Source organism: Orycteropus afer, unplaced genomic scaffold (assembly GCF_000298275.1).
Source record: "Orycteropus afer afer isolate SDZICR_OR568_19922 unplaced genomic scaffold, OryAfe1.0 scaffold00147, whole genome shotgun sequence".
Lineage (NCBI taxonomy): Eukaryota > Metazoa > Chordata > Mammalia > Tubulidentata > Orycteropodidae > Orycteropus > Orycteropus afer.
The window spans coordinates 3759492-3776866 of record NW_006921734.1 but is presented as its reverse complement, the minus strand read 5'-3'; the positions used below and the strand labels follow the sequence as shown (position 1 = coordinate 3776866).

The following is a 17375-nucleotide window of genomic DNA, read 5'->3' as shown; positions in this document are numbered from 1 at the left end:
TTCAGCTTCAAGTTGATCTTGCATATGACAAATTGATGATCAGACAGATGATTCCACAATCTGCTCCTGGCCTTGTTTTAGCTGAAGATATTGAACTTCTCCATCTTCTCTTTCCACAGATGTAGTCAGTCTGATTCCTGTGTATTCCGTCTGGTAAGGTCCAAGTGTATAGCTGCCATTTAAGTTGTTGAAAAATTTATTTGCAGTGAAGAAGTGGTTGGGCTTGAAAAACTCTCATGTGATCTCCAGCATCATTTCTATCACCAAAACCATATTTTCCAACTACTGGTGATTTTCCTTTGTTTCCAACTTTTGCATTGCAATCACCAGCAATAATCAATACTTCATCTTTGCATATTTAGTTAATTTCAGACTACAGAAGTTGGTAAATATCTTCATTTTCCTCATCTTTGACTTTAGTGCTTGGTGCATAAATTTGAATAATAGTAGTACTAACTGGTTTTCCTTGTAGGTGTGTGGATATTATCCTATTACTGACAGCACTGTACTTCAGGGTAGATCTTGACACATTCTTTATGATAATGAATGTGATGCCATTCACTAATCTTCAGTTTTTCATTCCTGGCATTCCTGGCAATTAGATGACCATGTGCTCACCTAATTCAAAATAGCCAAAACCAGTCCATTTTAATTCACTAAAGCCTAGAATATCAATTTTTATGCATTCCATTTCATTTTTGACAACTTCCAATTTTCTTAGATTCATACTTAGTATATTCCACTTTCCAATTATTAATGGATGTTTGCAGGGTTTTTTTTCCCCCATTTTAAGTTGTGCCTCATCAGCAAACGGAGATCTTGAAAGCTTTATTCCATCCATGGCATTATGGTCAACTCTACTTTAAAGAGGCAGCATTTCCCTAGGCATATTTTGAGTCCTTTCCCTCCTGAGATGCTCATCTTCCAGCACTGTATCAGGCAGTGTCTCAAGGCTATTCATAATGTTTCCAGAAATATACCAGGCAGTGTTCCACTGCAATTCATTAAGTTTTCACTGGCCAATTCTCTGAGAAGTGGATAGCCTCTGCCTTCTGAGTCTATCTTAGTCTGGTTACTACAATAATTCAGGTGACTATTTCATCACTCTGCTTTTGTATGTTTTCCTGATTTAATTTGTCTTTTGCTTGTTATTTTTTTAATCTGTCATCCCCAAATCCATTCTCTGTTTTGGATCACACCATTTGGGCTCTCTAGCCAATTAGGTCCCAGTTGTGTTTCACCAACAAGAGACACTGTCGGTAAATTAGAGGATATCAGAGGGCAAGAGGAGATTGGAGTAAGGATGTTATACCTCTTCACACACTCCCATACTCCAATGTGGTTATAAAACTGGTTGTGGCCCTCTAGGGTGAGCATCTTCTCCAGCTTTCTTCACATTCTCTCTCACACACACATACACTATATATGCTAAACCAAACCAAACTCACTGTCATCAAGTCATATCTGACTCATAGTCACCCCTCCTTGGGTTTCTGAGGCAGTATCACTACGGAAGTAGATTGTTCCTTCTGAGGAGTGGCTGGTGTGTTTGAGCTACCAGCCTTCTGCTTAGCAGTCAAATGCTTTAGGCACTATGCTACCAGAACTACCACTCTATCTATCTATCTATCTATCTATCTATCTATCTATCTATGTTATAGGTGTGTGTGTGCATGTATATAGTATATAAGTGTCTGTGTGTGCACATATATAAGTCTTTAGGTGGCATAAATGTTTTGCAGTCATCTACTAACCTAAAAGTTGGTTCAAGCCCACTAAACAGCACTATGGAAGAAATGCCTTGGCAACCTTCTTCTATAAAGATTATAGCTAAGAAAATCCTATAGAGCTGTTTACTCTGTAACAAATGGGGTCACCATGAGTTAGAATTGACTTGATGGCAGCAGGTTTGGTTTGGTTCTTGGTGATTTTATGTATGTGTGTGTATTTCAAAGGAGGTGTACATGAAATTATAGATTCTAGGAGCTCTGGTAGCATAGTGCCTAAGGCACTTGACTGCTAACCAGAAGGCTGGCAGTTCAAATCCACCAGCCACTCCTCAGAAGAAAGTGTGGACAGTCTACTTCCATAGTGATACTGCCTCGGAAATCCAAGGAGGGGTCACTATGAGTCAGGTCTGACTCGACGGCACATAACAACAGCAACAGCTTTAACTTTTTTGCTGTTTTAAGGTTGAAGAATATGAAGCTCACAAAAATTAAATGAATGATTAAATTATAACACTGATTTATCATTAGACGTATGTGAGGTTTACATCCCCTGCATGTGATAGGGGCCCTTACCTTAGCTGTGTGGTTCTCTTCCACAACCACACTATAATCTAGGCTTTCAAGCAGTCCCTTCATCCCTGCGATGTCATGTTCAGCCCCAGTACACCTCGAGAGGTGTTCAAACTCTGTGTTAGAGATGATGAGGGACAGATGAGTACACTCCCTCTTCTCCTTTATTAGATAGATCTTTAAAACAAAGATAAGTTAAATGCATCACATTTGTATTACATTTCTTATACCTTCACAGCATAGTCAACGTTATGCTCTAAAGGGCTTAAGAAAGCTATTTGCTCTACTTACTTATGCCAAAAATATTTCCTTATTTTCTCCTACTTACATATGGAGCTCTGGTAGCATAGTGCCTAAGACACTTGACTGCTAATCAGAAGGCCAGCAGTTCAAACCCACCAGCCACTCCTTGGAAGGAAGGTTGGGGAATCCTACTTCTGCAGTGATACTGCCTTGGAAACCCAAACAGGGGTCACTATGAGTCAGGGCCGACTCTACAGCATATAACAACAACAATAACATATGGTAGAAATTTCTAAAAGAAAGCAGAAGGAAGTGGGAATGGAGTTTTACCCAGGGTCTGACTAAAAGAGCAAAACTCCAGAGTGGTGAACAAGAACAGCTATGGGATATTTATTCAGTGATCTTGTGCCGTGAACTAGAATACTTTCTTTCCTTTCCTCTCTGCTCAATATGGCTGAATCCTAGAATATTTTCAAGATCGATATCAATATTCTCCAACACTGGAGATATTTCCAAGCTACTTCATTCATAACCCAAACCTTCATGCCCCTTGTGTTGTTACATGTTGTCCAGTCAGATCTGACTCATAGTAACCCTATGTACAGCAGAACAAAATGCTTCCCTGTCCTACACCATTCTCATAATCTTTGTTATACTTGAGCTCCTCATCACAGCCACTGTCAATCCATCTTGTTGAAGGTCTTCCCCCTTTTTTATTGATGGCCCTCTACTTTACCATGCATGATTTTCTTCTCTAGAAACTGGTGCCTTCTTGTAACTTGACCAAAGTACATGAGACATAGTCTGGCCATTCTTGTTTCTAAAGAGTGTACCTGCTGTATCTTTTCCAAGGCAAATTTGTTTTTCCTTCTGGCAGCCCATAGTGTGCCCGGTGCAGTTTACTTTTATAGCAATATTTTACCATCTATATATAACCTGTAGTGTCATTAATTAATTCATTACTGCATACCTATTTATCTTAGTAGAATAAAAATACCTACCCACAATTATTTTTAAACTTTATGAGATGCCTCAAAGCATAACTAGAAAAGATGTTTTCAAGCTCAGGACCTCTGTATACTTTATGTCTAGGGAGTGTTCCCACTTCATTTTCTCCCCCATTTCCATTAATTGATTGTATCACCTCTCCGGACTTCTCTTTTTCTTTTCTCTTCAGGAAATCTTCACAAGGACAAAGCTTGAGTGTGCCTATGGGTTCTGCAGGTGCAGAGGTGTTAAGATACACTGTATTAGGAGTTGCTGGAAGAGCTGTAAGTGACATAGAATAATAAGGGTTATGGTATCTGGTATAAGACTTTGCTATTAGGCGCCCTACCCTATATCATTCTAGAAACTATCACAGGAATAGACACCCATTCACTAAGAAAATAAATAGGACAAATTTGGTATGAAACATTGTAGCATTTAAAAGTTGTACCTTTTCTCCCAACATCCTGCTAACAAAGATGACTTGTGATCAGACAAGGAAAGAGAACTCAATTGTGGGAAATATTATCTGATTATGAGATCTCACCAAGATGCAACATTGCACTCATGTGATTTGGTGGCAAAGACTATAAGGTAAGGGATCTAATAATGCTCAATTGGCCTCTCTGAATTCTGGGAAATTCTTTAAGGCTTGAAAATGTATATTAAGTAAGGGAGTAGGAAGGAAGGAAGGGGACTGTGGGTCTAACTTGTTTTCAAGTTTCTTTATGTACTAGAGCCTACAGTCAATGATCAAAATAAGAGTCTTTGTTTCTTACCTATTTGGGAAAACCAAGGTAATTTTTTTTATTATTATTATTGTTTTTGTACAACCTGAATTACTATCATCAAATAATGACTTACTTCAAACTAATGGCACGATATGGTATAAACATGAAGCAGAGAAGGTGGTAGAGGGGTGGGGGAGGGGAAAACAAGATCTGTGAAGCATGAATGGAAGGCTGAAGGTTAGTAAGTACAAGATTAGTAGCTGTAGAGTCATCTATTGCCTGGAAAGTACATACGAAAGCAAATATTGGATGGCAAGGTGTGTAGGTAAATTGAAACATCCCTTAAACAGAATTGAGGAATCTCACCTGAAGAAAATCCCAACTTGTTGGCAAGAGTAGAATCTGTCTCACAGATATGTTTGATCAATATCTGGCTGGCATGGGGCCCTTTGGGAATCACAGAATCTATTAAGGCACGAGCCTTATCCTTAGTTGTATTATTTTCCTTTTTCGCTATTTCAGTCTCTTCTTGATTTAGCACTTTTTCACTCAGTAGGTCATCCAGCAAATTATTAAGTGTATGCTCAGACACTGACTGCACAAATAGGTTTCTTTTTTCTTTTAGTTTCTTATCTGCTGAAAGTAAAATCATGCCAAAAGCTATAGTCACATTAAGAAACATCACTCTGTTAGCTAAATAACTGGTTCCTCTCTTTTATACCCCCTCTTCATTTTGCAGGAGTCCCATCAAATGTCCTATTTATTCTAAGTTCCCTTTCATTTTTCTAAGCAATGGGCACTCAGTTCCAGGACTTTTACCCATCCAAGACAAAACAAGGCTGTTTTTATCCAAGACAGTCGTCTTGCTCTGTTTTGGTGAGTTCCCAGCAAGGACCATGAAACTCCATCTGCACTATCACTTTGATAAATATGTCCTTGGAAATTAGAGTCCATAGTGTCAATTATGTAATTTTTTATTTCTCTTAAATTTAATGACAATAACTCATGATGATCCTATCAAATACATTCTCAATCTCAGCCATTTTGGGACATCTGAGCATTCAGGGAGGAGCCACAAAAATAACCTCAGAAAGTTAGGTCATACTCCTTCATGTCATTCACCTTTCTCTCTGAAATGGCAAGAAAACGCAGCTGTTCACCTGACTCATGAATCCCACAGCTCATTCCCAGGAAGTCTGGAAAGCAGAAGCTGGAAGAACATAGATCAAGGAAAGCAAGCTCTTTCCTTCCTGCTCTCTTTAGGTATTGGCCATCCAAGCTGTGAATAAAAACAAAAATTTCAAGGGATCCCATATTCTCTCACAAATATCTCTCCTAAAGATACAGCCAAATATAAGAAAGACTTACCATCCATAGTCTCTCTGGGTCAATTCTGATGAGGCAAGCAAAAGCAAAACAAAAATAATACTGAATGAAATCAAGATTTTCCTGTTGGGACAGGATATCAGCATGACTTAGGAAATAGTTATTGCATTGCACATGTGGATGCCTATATATGTATGCCTGCTTTTTTCTTTGTTACTGTTAATTAGAGACTGTTTCCATCTCTAAAGGTCCCTTTTCATAAAGGAATGATATAGCAGAACCAAGCATTGAGCTAAATCTTACAGATTTAGCATTTAAAAATACAGGACTCACAATAACATATGTTAATATTTGAGATATATTTATATTAAAAGTGAGATATATTTATACTAAAAAAAAATTATTGTTGTTTAATTGAAATTCAAATTTAATTGAGTGTCCTGTATTTTATCTATTAAAATTTTGAACTAGATCATTCTTTGTTGCCGAGGGTTATTCTGCACGTCGTAGGGTGTTCACCTACATACCTGGCTTTTACCTGCTAGTTCCCAGTAATATTCCCCCAATAGCAATATCCAAAAGTGTCTCCAGACATTGGCAAATGTACTCTGGGACACGGGGCAAAATCCTCTCACTCATCATTGAACCTCTCTAGATTCTGAGTTTGATAAGGTTAGGTAAAGCCCTGCTCTCTTGCTTATAAGCTTTTTTTCACCTTAAACAAGTCACTTAATGTATACAGTTACACTTAATCTATACAGTTGCTTAAACTATACAATGGAGATAATAACAAGAGTGTTCCGTGGAGCAAGTATTTGCATAGTGTTAGAGGCATGTATTTCAATCACTTATTTAATGCACTTTGCAATCCTATGAGGTGGTTAATATTGTTAAATCTATTTTACAGATGAGAAAACTGAGGTACAGAAAGATTAAACAACTTGCCCAAAGTCATACACCAAGAAAGTGTCAAAACCAAAACCAGAAGTCTAACCCAGGTATTCTGGCTTCAGAGTCTCTGTTCTTCATCATATGGCAAGGAGTCTCAGAAATTGAATTTAGAGTGCTTGACACAATGTCTGACACATAGTAAGAACATAAAATACTGCATGAATTCTTAAAGTTAGATTCATGTTAGCATTATTTTATATAGCCTGGAAGTAACCACTGCATCACACATTTCCTTTTATATTTTTCCACATTATGTCCTAACAACCATCTTGTGAAGTAGACACGGGAAGCAATTAGTAACATATTCAGCTAATGAATAAGGAACCTAAATATTTCTAGAGAGATGAGATGAGCCTGAATGATAATCCAATATTCTCATCCCCAGACTAGCTCTTTCTTTAGTATCACAAGACACTTCCCTCAATAGCACTGTGAAACTCATATCAGACTTTACAATAGTTATAGAAATCTAATCCAGCCCCTCATACAATTTCTTCAAAGAATGCATTACAACTTGCAATAATTTTAATTATTTGTGTCAAGTTCTCTGAGAAGACAAGAACGAGTAATATTGAGTAAGGGTCTGCTTTCAAAAGACTTAGTTTAGATAGACTAAGGAAGAAAACTGAACTGTCTTATCTTGGATAAGTTACTTAAGGAAAATTAAAAAGATAATATAAAAAGTAAAGAATCCATGAAACAATAGGATAAATTGAGTGCTATAATAGAATTTCAGGAAAAAAGCTGGATTTAAGAGTATACTGGATTTTAAAGAATGGCAAGATTTTGAACATTTGGGTGAAAGAATAAGTAAACCAAAAAACCCAAACTCACAGCCATCAAGTCTACTCAACTCATAGCGAGAATGGCTGGTGGATGGGAGACTGTATTTAAGGAGATCTTATGATGTTCCAGGCATGGATGTTTTACACACAATAGATCACTGATCCACTAAATAACAGCCCTGAAGAAGCTATTAATACTATGTCATCATTTTAAAGATGGAAAACTGGCCCTTCCCTTGATTATAGCTCTTTCATAAAGTCACTTTGTTAATACTTGGTAGAAATCAAATTTTAATTTGAGAAATTTGCAATTCTCAAAACCAATCTTTTTAATGTACACATACAGGAGACAACAGCAGAAAATTTGAGAGCATAGAACTTAGAACAATATGAATTGAAAAAAAAAGGATGGGGGAAGAAAGAGTACTATTTTCTTTTTAACACAGAATGCCTATGGTGGAGCAATGTAAAACCACAAAATTAAGTTATCTAAGTAAATTGGCTTCTTTACAAAACACTTATCACTAACTGACATCTTTTTATTGTTTATTTGTTATCTTTCCCTTTCTGCTATGATATGAGCTCCTAAGAGAGTGACCTTGCCCATCTCCTTTGTTTCTTTGTCTCCATCATCTAAAACCATGAGTGCTGTCTAGGCATTGATCACTATATACTGTACAATGTAAATTATTAGAAAAGAAGAAAGAATGTAATTTATAGTGAATTTGTACATGGGAGATAAATATAACCAATAATGAAGGCCAATCAATTTAAAATTCAAAATTAAATCATGAAGATAAATACAAACAGGATAAATAAGAATTATTAATCTTAAACTCACCAAATCCCTCATTCATTCTCAACTATTAAACATATATTTATAGAGTGTTTAATAAATGTCAGGCAATAAATTAGGACCTAGGCATTTTAAACAAGAATAAAATATTGCCTTGTCCTTAAGGATTTTTACTGACTACTAGAGACTTCAGACAGCAAGTTAATAACTAAAATACAATTATTACAAAATTAAAATTTGTGCAAGGTAGGCAAATAATGCATATAACCAATTGTTCCACTGCTAAATTAACAGGTTTTGAAATAGCTTTTGTGGAGAATAAAAAATCTGACTAATTTTCCTCTAACAAGTCTGATGTGAGCTAGAACAAGTCAATATGATCTTAGGCTATATTATTAGTAACAGTTCACTCAACAAATATTTACTGTGAAACTACTAAATATCAGACATGGTAAACAGAGAGAATGATAAAAGTCAGTAAGAGTATAGAGTCCTGGCTATGTAGAGCTTACCTAATAGTAGGAATGATAGAAAGTTAATAAATCTGCAGATAAATAATGAAAATAATTGCAAATTTTAGTATATACCATGAAGAGAACTCACATGGAGATGGATTAGATTCCTATCACCACTGCAACACATTTTCGCAAACTTGGTGAAGTAAATAAAACAAATTCATTCTTTTTCAGATCTAGATGTCAAGCATGTGAAAGGGGTTTCATTTGGTTAAAACTGAGGTACAGACAGGCTGCATTTCTTCTGGTGGCTCCAGGGGAGAGCCTAGATCTGTCTGCTTGGCGCTTCCAGCTTCTAGAGGAGAATGTAGAATGTTTCCTACATTCCTTGGCTTTTGGTCTTACATCACTCCAATCTTTGCTTCAGTTGTCATCTCTCCTTCTTTGACTCCGACTCTCCTGCTTTCCTCTTTCTCTTATAAAGACTCCTTTGATTATTTCAGATAATGCAGCATCACCTCATCTTTAAATTAATTGTATCTTCAAACCCCCTTTTTCTTCATGTATGGTAACATATTCACAGGTTCAGTGGATTAGGACAGGGACACTTTTGGGTGCGGCATCATCTGTCTACCACAGGTGGGATGTTCCAGAACAAGTCAATAGGGGAAGCAGAGTTACAATAGGATGGTCAGAGAAATCAACCCGACTAGGTTCAGCTGGATAGTTAATAAAACATCTTCAATTCAAGGGACAAGGTAGTTCCAGTAATTCCTGAACTACTTAATTCACATCTGGATTATTTCCTTCATGTCTGGACATCAATTTTAAAGAATTTTAAGCACAGAATACACCGTATTTAAAATCTGGATGAAGGAAAACAGTTTGGAAATTCCTTGAAAAGTTAAACACAGAAATACCCTATGTCCTAGCAATTACACTCCTAGGGACCTACAGCTGAAACTTAAACAGACGCATGTACACTCATGTTCATTGCAGCACTATTCACAATAGCCAAAATGTGGAAACAACCTAAGTGCCCACCAATGGATGAAGTAATAAACAAAATATGGTATATACATACAATAAGATAAAGAGAAATGCAGCCGTGGAGAGAAATGCAGTCCTGATCAATATGAATGCACCTTGAACATCTTAAGCTCCTTGAAATAAGTCAATCGAAAAGACAAATATTGTGTGATCTCATTTATATCTCACTTACATAAAATAACAAGAATTGGCAAATGTATAGAGACTAAGGTTTATTAGTGGTTACTGGGATGAGAGAATGGGGGAAAGGAAGCATGAAGTTTTGTTTATGATGATAGGAAATTTGTCAATTATAGCTAATGATTGCATAATATTAATGTAATTGATATCATTAAAATTTACACTGACAATGTTAAAATTGATAAATGTATTATAAATATTTTTACAACAATAAAGAACTTACAAAAAAAAAAAAAAACCTGGATAATGAGCACATAAGAAAATTCCAAAGAGTGATTCAGTATGGTTATTCTGAGCCCATTTTAGTATACTGTAACTTAAAGAAATTACGTACTATGTTACTATTATTGTAACCAATATTTTCAGCAAAAAAGAAAAGAGTAACAAATATAAAATAGTATTAATTAAGTTAATATCTTGGAATCTTAAATATGAATTGAAAATATCACTGAATTCATGATTTCTTCAACTTTTAAAATATATATATTTCCTAACCTTGTCTGTTCAGAAGATCTAGAACTCATGAGAGCCTAGTACTCTGGATCACCTCTCGTGTTCCAGATTAAAGAACCCTGGTGGCACATCATTAAGAACTGGGCTACTAACTGAAAGATCAGCAATTCACACCCACTGGCCACTAAATAGAAGAAACATGTGGCTGTGTGCCCCCCTAAAGGTTACACAGCATTGGACCCCTTATGGGACAGTTCTACTTTGTCCTATAGAGTTGTTATGAGTAAGAATTGATTTGATGTCTGTGGGTTTTTTTTTTTTTTTTTCCAGTGTCCAGGTGTCATTTCTAAATACTATTATACACTAGAAAAGAGCAGGGCTCCTTGGAGAACTACCTGATTCCAGGTCAGGGCCAAGAAATACAAAGAATGATCCTGGGACATCTTTTTGTTCCAGAATCAAGAAAACTCTCAAAGGGTCATGCTAAAGAAACACAGGATCCAACTGTCCAAAGATAAAGAAATTATAACTTTCAAGGAATGATGCCTTCAAATAATGAAAAATCGTTGAATATTTATATATATATAAAGCAATGAATATATATTAATTTTTTAAGAGAGTAAGAAAAACAGAAGGAAACTCTTGAGTACTTGTGAAAGTTATGAAGGCAGTAACTTGTTAATCTAAAATTTAATAATTAAAGGGAAATTTTATCTGTGAATTTTATCTCAGGATAACCATATTAGATGAAGCACATGAGAGAAAATTCTTATATTCAGAGGATCCCAGCTAATACATAGAGAAAGAATGATAGGACATCATTTCAGAGATAGTAGCTCAAATGGTTAACACATTCAACTGCTAATCAAAAGGTTGGAGGTTTGAGTCGACCTAGAGGCATCTTGGAAGATTTAATTCTGAAAAATTAGCTGTTGGTAAGTCAATCACAGAAGGACAAATATTGAATTAGTTCATTACTGTAAAATGTCATGGAAAGGTTGATATATGGAAGGAAATTTTCTTTGCTGGGTAGCAGGGGTGAGAGGGGAGGCGAGGGAACACTGCAAATGTAAATAAGAAATAAATAAACTATTACTAGAAGAAAAAAAAACTCTATGGAGCACAGTTATACTCTGATGAACACAGGGTCCCCATTACTCAGAATCAACTGGACAGTTTTTTTTTTTTTTTTTTTTAATGAAAGATACAATAAAGGCAGTAATAATGCTTGATGATAAAACCATTAGTAATAATTTCATAGGAGCTCTTGTGGCATAGTGCCTAAGGCACTTGGCTGCTAACCAAAAGCCTAGAGGTTCAAACCCACCAGTTACTCCTCAGAAGGAAGTTTGGGCAATCTACTTCCATAGTGATGCTGCCTTAGAAACCCAAGGAGGGGTCGCTATGAGTCGGGTCTGACTCAAGGGCACATAACAACAATAATTTCATAGATACCTTTAGAGAACATGGATCAGGCTGTCACCATCTGAACCTACTAATCCTTTTCAGCAACATGCAAGCAAGCTTTCAAGCTGATATATTTCAGACATTATGTGCCTTCTAAGATACAAAATATGGCGTATTCAGCACCATCACTAAGTGCTCTTACAAAATATAATTAAACTGAATCTAATACAGATTTTAGAGCTAACTTCAACTTTACTGGAAATGTAGGGCATAGATGAGTAAATTACATACTACCACAAGGAACTAGTCAACCAAATCCAGACTATGGGATTGATTGATCAAATTGACCAATCAATGGTTATGGCAATTAACACAATTTCTTCAACAAATCAATTATATTTAAAAGAGACTGGGATTTTTCAGGATCTAAACATATTTATGAGACTTAGATTTATCCAAATACAGTAAAGTAGTCATTATGATGCTGATTTAGACAACACAATCATAAAAATACCATTTTTTTTCAAAATAAATAATGAATTAGGTTATAACTCAAAGAATTTAAATATCTGTGAATCCATACTTATATGATAACTATCAAATAAATAAATAAGAGAGAAGGGGCAAATCTTTTTTTTTTTTTAATTCTGTTGCCATTTGCGTGAAAGTTTACAGAGTAAAATCATCTTCCATAGAGCCATTCACATACACTTTGTCATGACATTGATTGTAATCTCCCATAATGTAACACCTCTCTTCTCATTTCCTCCCCATTGACAGCTCTTCTCTGTGCCCTTCCCTCCATGCACTCCTGCCCCCTGAGCTGTCTCCTTGTGCATACACAGCCCTTCTATTCTCCCATGATTGATCTCTCCAAGGAGTGTATCAACCTAATGCAAATCTTCAGCCCATATGCCTGTCTTTTATTTGGCTGGGAGCCACAGCAGTGGGTTCAATTCCAGACCTGAAGGGCAGCTAGGGACCATAGTCTCAGGGGTTTTACCAGACTCTATTGGACAGGAAACCTGGTTCTTTTTGTGTGTGTGTGTGTGTGTGTGTGTGTGATTTTGAGTTTTGTTCCACATTGGTCTCCCACTCTATCCAGGATCTCCTACAGAGATCCTCCTCTGAGTGGCTGACAATAGTAGATAGGCACCACTTAGTTTTCCTTGTCTCATAGTCATATAGGGTGAGGACCAGTATCTTGGACTAATTGTTTCCATGCGTCTTTGGTTTTCTTCATTCTTCTTTCCTCTAAATGAGGAGAGACTCATCGTTGCATCTAGATGGCTGCTTGCAAGCTTTTAAGATGTCATTTGCTACTCACCAAAGTAGAGTGTGGAATAATGTTTTTGTATAGTATGTTATACCAATTGAGTTTAATGTCCCCTATGACCATGGTCCTGTGAGCCCAAGGTCCAACTATTCACTCCCTCTGAGTAGCTGCCTGAGGCCAAGTGGTGACTACAACCTTGCCTCTTGTCAGTTCTACTATATACCTAGCAATTCTTACACAACATACAAATACACTTGTAGAAATATTTCCTGCCAACCCTATGTATGGTCATGGGCACACTTCCCCTTGCCTAGACATACCTAATCATTCATCCAGGACAAATCTTTTTTATAGAAAAAAATTAAATAATGTATGGAAATACTTCTTTCTTCAGGAGGTGACTTTTTTTTTCCCTCTCCTTAGGGTGAGCTAAGTCCCTGGGTTATGCAAACAGAGACTAAAAGTTGGTAGTTTGAACTCACCTAGTGACACCGTGATTTACTGTGTAAAGATTACAGCCAAGAAAATACTATGGAGCAATTCTTCTCTGTAACACATGAGATTACCATCAACTGGAATTGACTCAATGGCACTGGGTGTATATTTTTTGTTTGTTTATGGTGAACTGGCCTTAATGATTTGGTTTTTACAGAAGAATATGGAAAAAAGTTATTGTGCAGAGGAGAAATTCAGCAAATACCACTTTGGCCAATTATCCAAGTTAAGATCACTTTGGTCATGTGTCTCCTGATATGACGCAATGGAAAGGACACTGCACCTCTGAGTGTTCCTCTCTGACTACATGACTCTGGTATAACCATGAGAAAACATCTGACAAACTCAAATGAATCCATTCTTCAAAATACCACTTCTAAAGTGCAAAGGTTGTAGAAAACAAGGAGAAACTGAAAAACTGCCACAGATCCTACACAAAAAAAGAAAAAGAAATTTAAAAAATAACTAGAAGGCACCTGGTGTGAAGGGTGCCTCAGCTCAAATTCTAGATCTGCTGCTTGACAATGTGCCACTTTCTAAGAGTAGAAATTTTTGACCAAAGCATAGTTTTAACCAAAAATATGTAAAACATGGTAATACAATTACATTTTTAAGGAAGTATTGCCCTCCTTGAGGTAATTTTGTGAGTAGTAGATTACATACTGCTGGCAACTTTGTCTGGCTTCCCAGTGACTAAAACAAAGATTTCCTAAATTTTTGTTGTTGCTGTTGTTATTCTCTATGTCTAATTCTTTCCTCTGGATTTACAGTAAAATGTGTAATGAGTTTTGAGCTATCCCTGCACATTTAATGAGCTCAGTACTTACATCTTAACCTCCCATAGTGGCTGGATTTCTTCGTTTGGATTTTTTTTTTTTTTTTTTTTGTCCTAAATGGGGTGGTATAAGTATTATTTATACTTATAATTTGTGTTAGTGGATACAGTAAGAAATTTAGGATTGGATTCTTCCAATCTTTAAGATGTTGAACAATAAAAATGACAACAAAAAATTGTAGTGGAAAATTACCCAGAATGAAGCTGAGGAATATAATGTACAAACATTAGCATGGCAGTTTACACAAACTTAAGCCTAGTTTTAAGAATCATGGCTAAAACTTAAATAAGGTCTGAAAATGGGAAAGTTTATGTTATATATCTTAATTTCCTAATGGTAAGGGGATATTAATATGTTAATATTATCTATAGAAACATAACTATATGTTTAACAGATGGCTAAAATCTTCCATATTTAGGGTATTTTACTGTGCTGGGTACTATATTGTCATAACTTTTTTTTTAACTTTTTATCTTGATTTGATGAAATTTTACAAAGAATATTTCACATTCAACAGTTAGTACACATTTTGTTTTGTTACACTGATTACAACATTAGTAGTCTAAGAGTTCTCCTCCCACTTCCTCCTTGTGGTTAACCTTTCCCTATGTCCTTCTTCCCTATGCATTCTCGCCTCCCTACTTTCTCCCTGTGCAAATGCTGCCCTTCTGATCTCCCATGGTTGATTGTTCTAAAGAGTTCATCTCTCTAGTGTAATTGTTCCATTAGGTGCTAGGTGGTGGCCTAGTGCTTGAGGGATGTGACTGCTAACCAGAAGGCTGGTGGTTCAAACCCACCAGCCACTTCTCAGAAGGAAGGTTGGGCAATCTATTTCCATAGATATACTGCCACAGAAACCCAAGGAGGGGTCACTATGAGTTGGGTCCAACTCCACAGCAGTGAGTTTGGTTTTGGTTTTAGGTAGCTGATGCTGAGAGGAACTAAGCCAGAATGAATTGTTAACAAATAAGTTTCATTGATTCATTCGTCCTGCAGATGGGCTGAGGCTTAAAGCAGCATCAGCCCCAATCCTGTCACAGCAGGTTGATCAAGTACTGTTTTTTGTAGGAGGTGGTGTGCCTGTTTCAAAAGAGCCAATCCTTAACTATTCTGTAAGTGCCTCCTTTGCAAAGGTGAGGAGGGAGCTGAGTGCAGAGGCAGAAACTAAGTGTGTGTGTTGGGGGGGCGGGCTGGCGGATGGGAACAAGACAGAAGCAAGAACTGAAACAAAGGAGAAAAGTGGAAGCTGAGTGTAGGGCGTGGGACCAAGACAGAGGTGGGGACTGAACACAAAGAGGAGAGGCAGAAGCTGAGTAACTATGGGCTGGACAGAGAGTTAACCTATTAGTAGGTCAGAGAGTTAAGTCATGGAAGTGACTTCAATTTCAGACCTGAAGGGTGACAAGATGCCATAGTTTGGGGTTTTACCAGTCTCTATCCAACCAGGAAATGTGGTCATTTTTATATTTTTAAATTTTGTACCACATTTTTTTCCTCACATTTTATCTAAGATCTCTACTTTTGATCCCTTTCTGAGTGGTTGGCATTGGTAGCCAGGCATCATATATTTCTTCTGGACTCAGAGTCATATAGGCTGTGGTTCTCATGGTCCATTAGGCCTTTGAATTAATTGTTTCCATGTGTCTTTACATTTTTTCACTCTTCTTTGCTTTGTTCAAGGAGAGACCAATAGTTGTATCTTAGATGGCCACTTGCAAGGTTTTAAGACCCCAGTCACTACTCATTAAAGTAAGATGTAGAACATTTTTGTGTATTACATTGTACTAATTGAGCTTATTGTTCTCTGCAACCAAGGTTCCCAGGCTGCAGATCCTGGGACTCATTCCCTCAAGGTGCTTAGTTGTAGCTAAGAAGTTATCCTAACTTTGTCCCATGTTTGCTTTATACTACATAAGGATATTTTTTATAGCACATACAAATATGTATGTAGGAATATCTCCTACAAAACCTATGTGTGGTCATAGCTATGTTCACATTCACCTACCCATACCAGACCTTCTTGCCTGTGTATCTATGTAACCATCTATAGTTTAGTTTATGCTATTACTGTCATAACTTTTAAGTGGTATTTTAGGGTTAGAAAGTTGGAAAACCATAAACTAATGTGCAAAATAGGGAAGAAGGTGAATACTCATATCAACTCTGAAAAATTATAGGAACATCTGACAACTCTGTTTCAGCTCATATTTCCACAGAGATTCTCTGTGGGTTTGTAGAGCACAGAATGGTGCAGGACAACAAGCTCAAAGACATGAGAGAAGGGTTTCTAACCTCTGCTGATCTTATCCCAGAATCCTTTTTTTAGCTATTAAGTCAAAAGGAAGAAGGAGAGAGAAAAGAAAAAGAAAAAGGATAACTGTAGACTTGTGTGTGTGTGTGTGTTTGTGTGTGTCTCAAGGCACACATTTAGGGTGAAGAGGTAGCTCCAAGCAACCAAGCTCACTGTCTTTGAGTTGATTCATCTCATAGTGACCCCTCCTTGGGCTTCAAAAGCAGTATCTCTATGGAAGTAGAATGCCTAACCTTCCTTCTGAAGAATCTCCAACACTGATAAATCTTCCTTAGACTTCGTATTGATTCTTTCTGTCTTTCTCTCTTTTTCTCTGTCCCTCTTTCATTTTCTATCTCAGGAGAAAGAAATTACTAATTTGATTTTAGCCTTCCAGGATGTTTATTTGTCCACATACACTAGTGGTTGAGGAAGGTGACTTTGTCAAGATGCTACAGCACTCGTTTCTCCCTCTGCTTCAATGAGCCGGGAGCAGCAAGGAAAGTGCTGCCAGTCAGGAAGCCCAGCCAATTTATCTTCTCTTTGTATAAATGTTCTTATACAGTGAGTGTTTACTGCTTGGGAAAAATCATGACCAACTCACTGATTCTCCTTTTTGGACACCCATGCTGAGCATTTGCCGTCTTCAGTCTCTGTTAAACAGTTATTGGTTTAGGAGGAAAGAGAGCTCTCTTTGTTTTAGGACTTGCATTTTATTTCAGTCCATTTTAGAAGAAAGTTCTGGATTGCTGATGGAATAATATATGGATGGTTAAAAAAAAAAAAAAAAAACCTCATAAACCCTACTCACTAC

At 36.8% G+C, this 17375-nt stretch overlaps 1 protein-coding gene across 1 annotated transcript in view; it reads right to left on the bottom strand.

Moving 5' to 3' along the window:
- Positions 1 to 17375, bottom strand: part of LOC103201354 (caspase-1-like) — a 142492-nt gene that overhangs the window by 25788 nt on the left and 99329 nt on the right. The window contains 5 exon segments of the mRNA XM_042781672.1: positions 2304 to 2477; positions 3688 to 3812; positions 4628 to 4921; positions 5422 to 5540; positions 5630 to 5710. Of these exon segments, the coding sequence (XP_042637606.1) occupies positions 2304 to 2477; positions 3688 to 3812; positions 4628 to 4921; positions 5422 to 5540; positions 5630 to 5710 (793 nt within the window).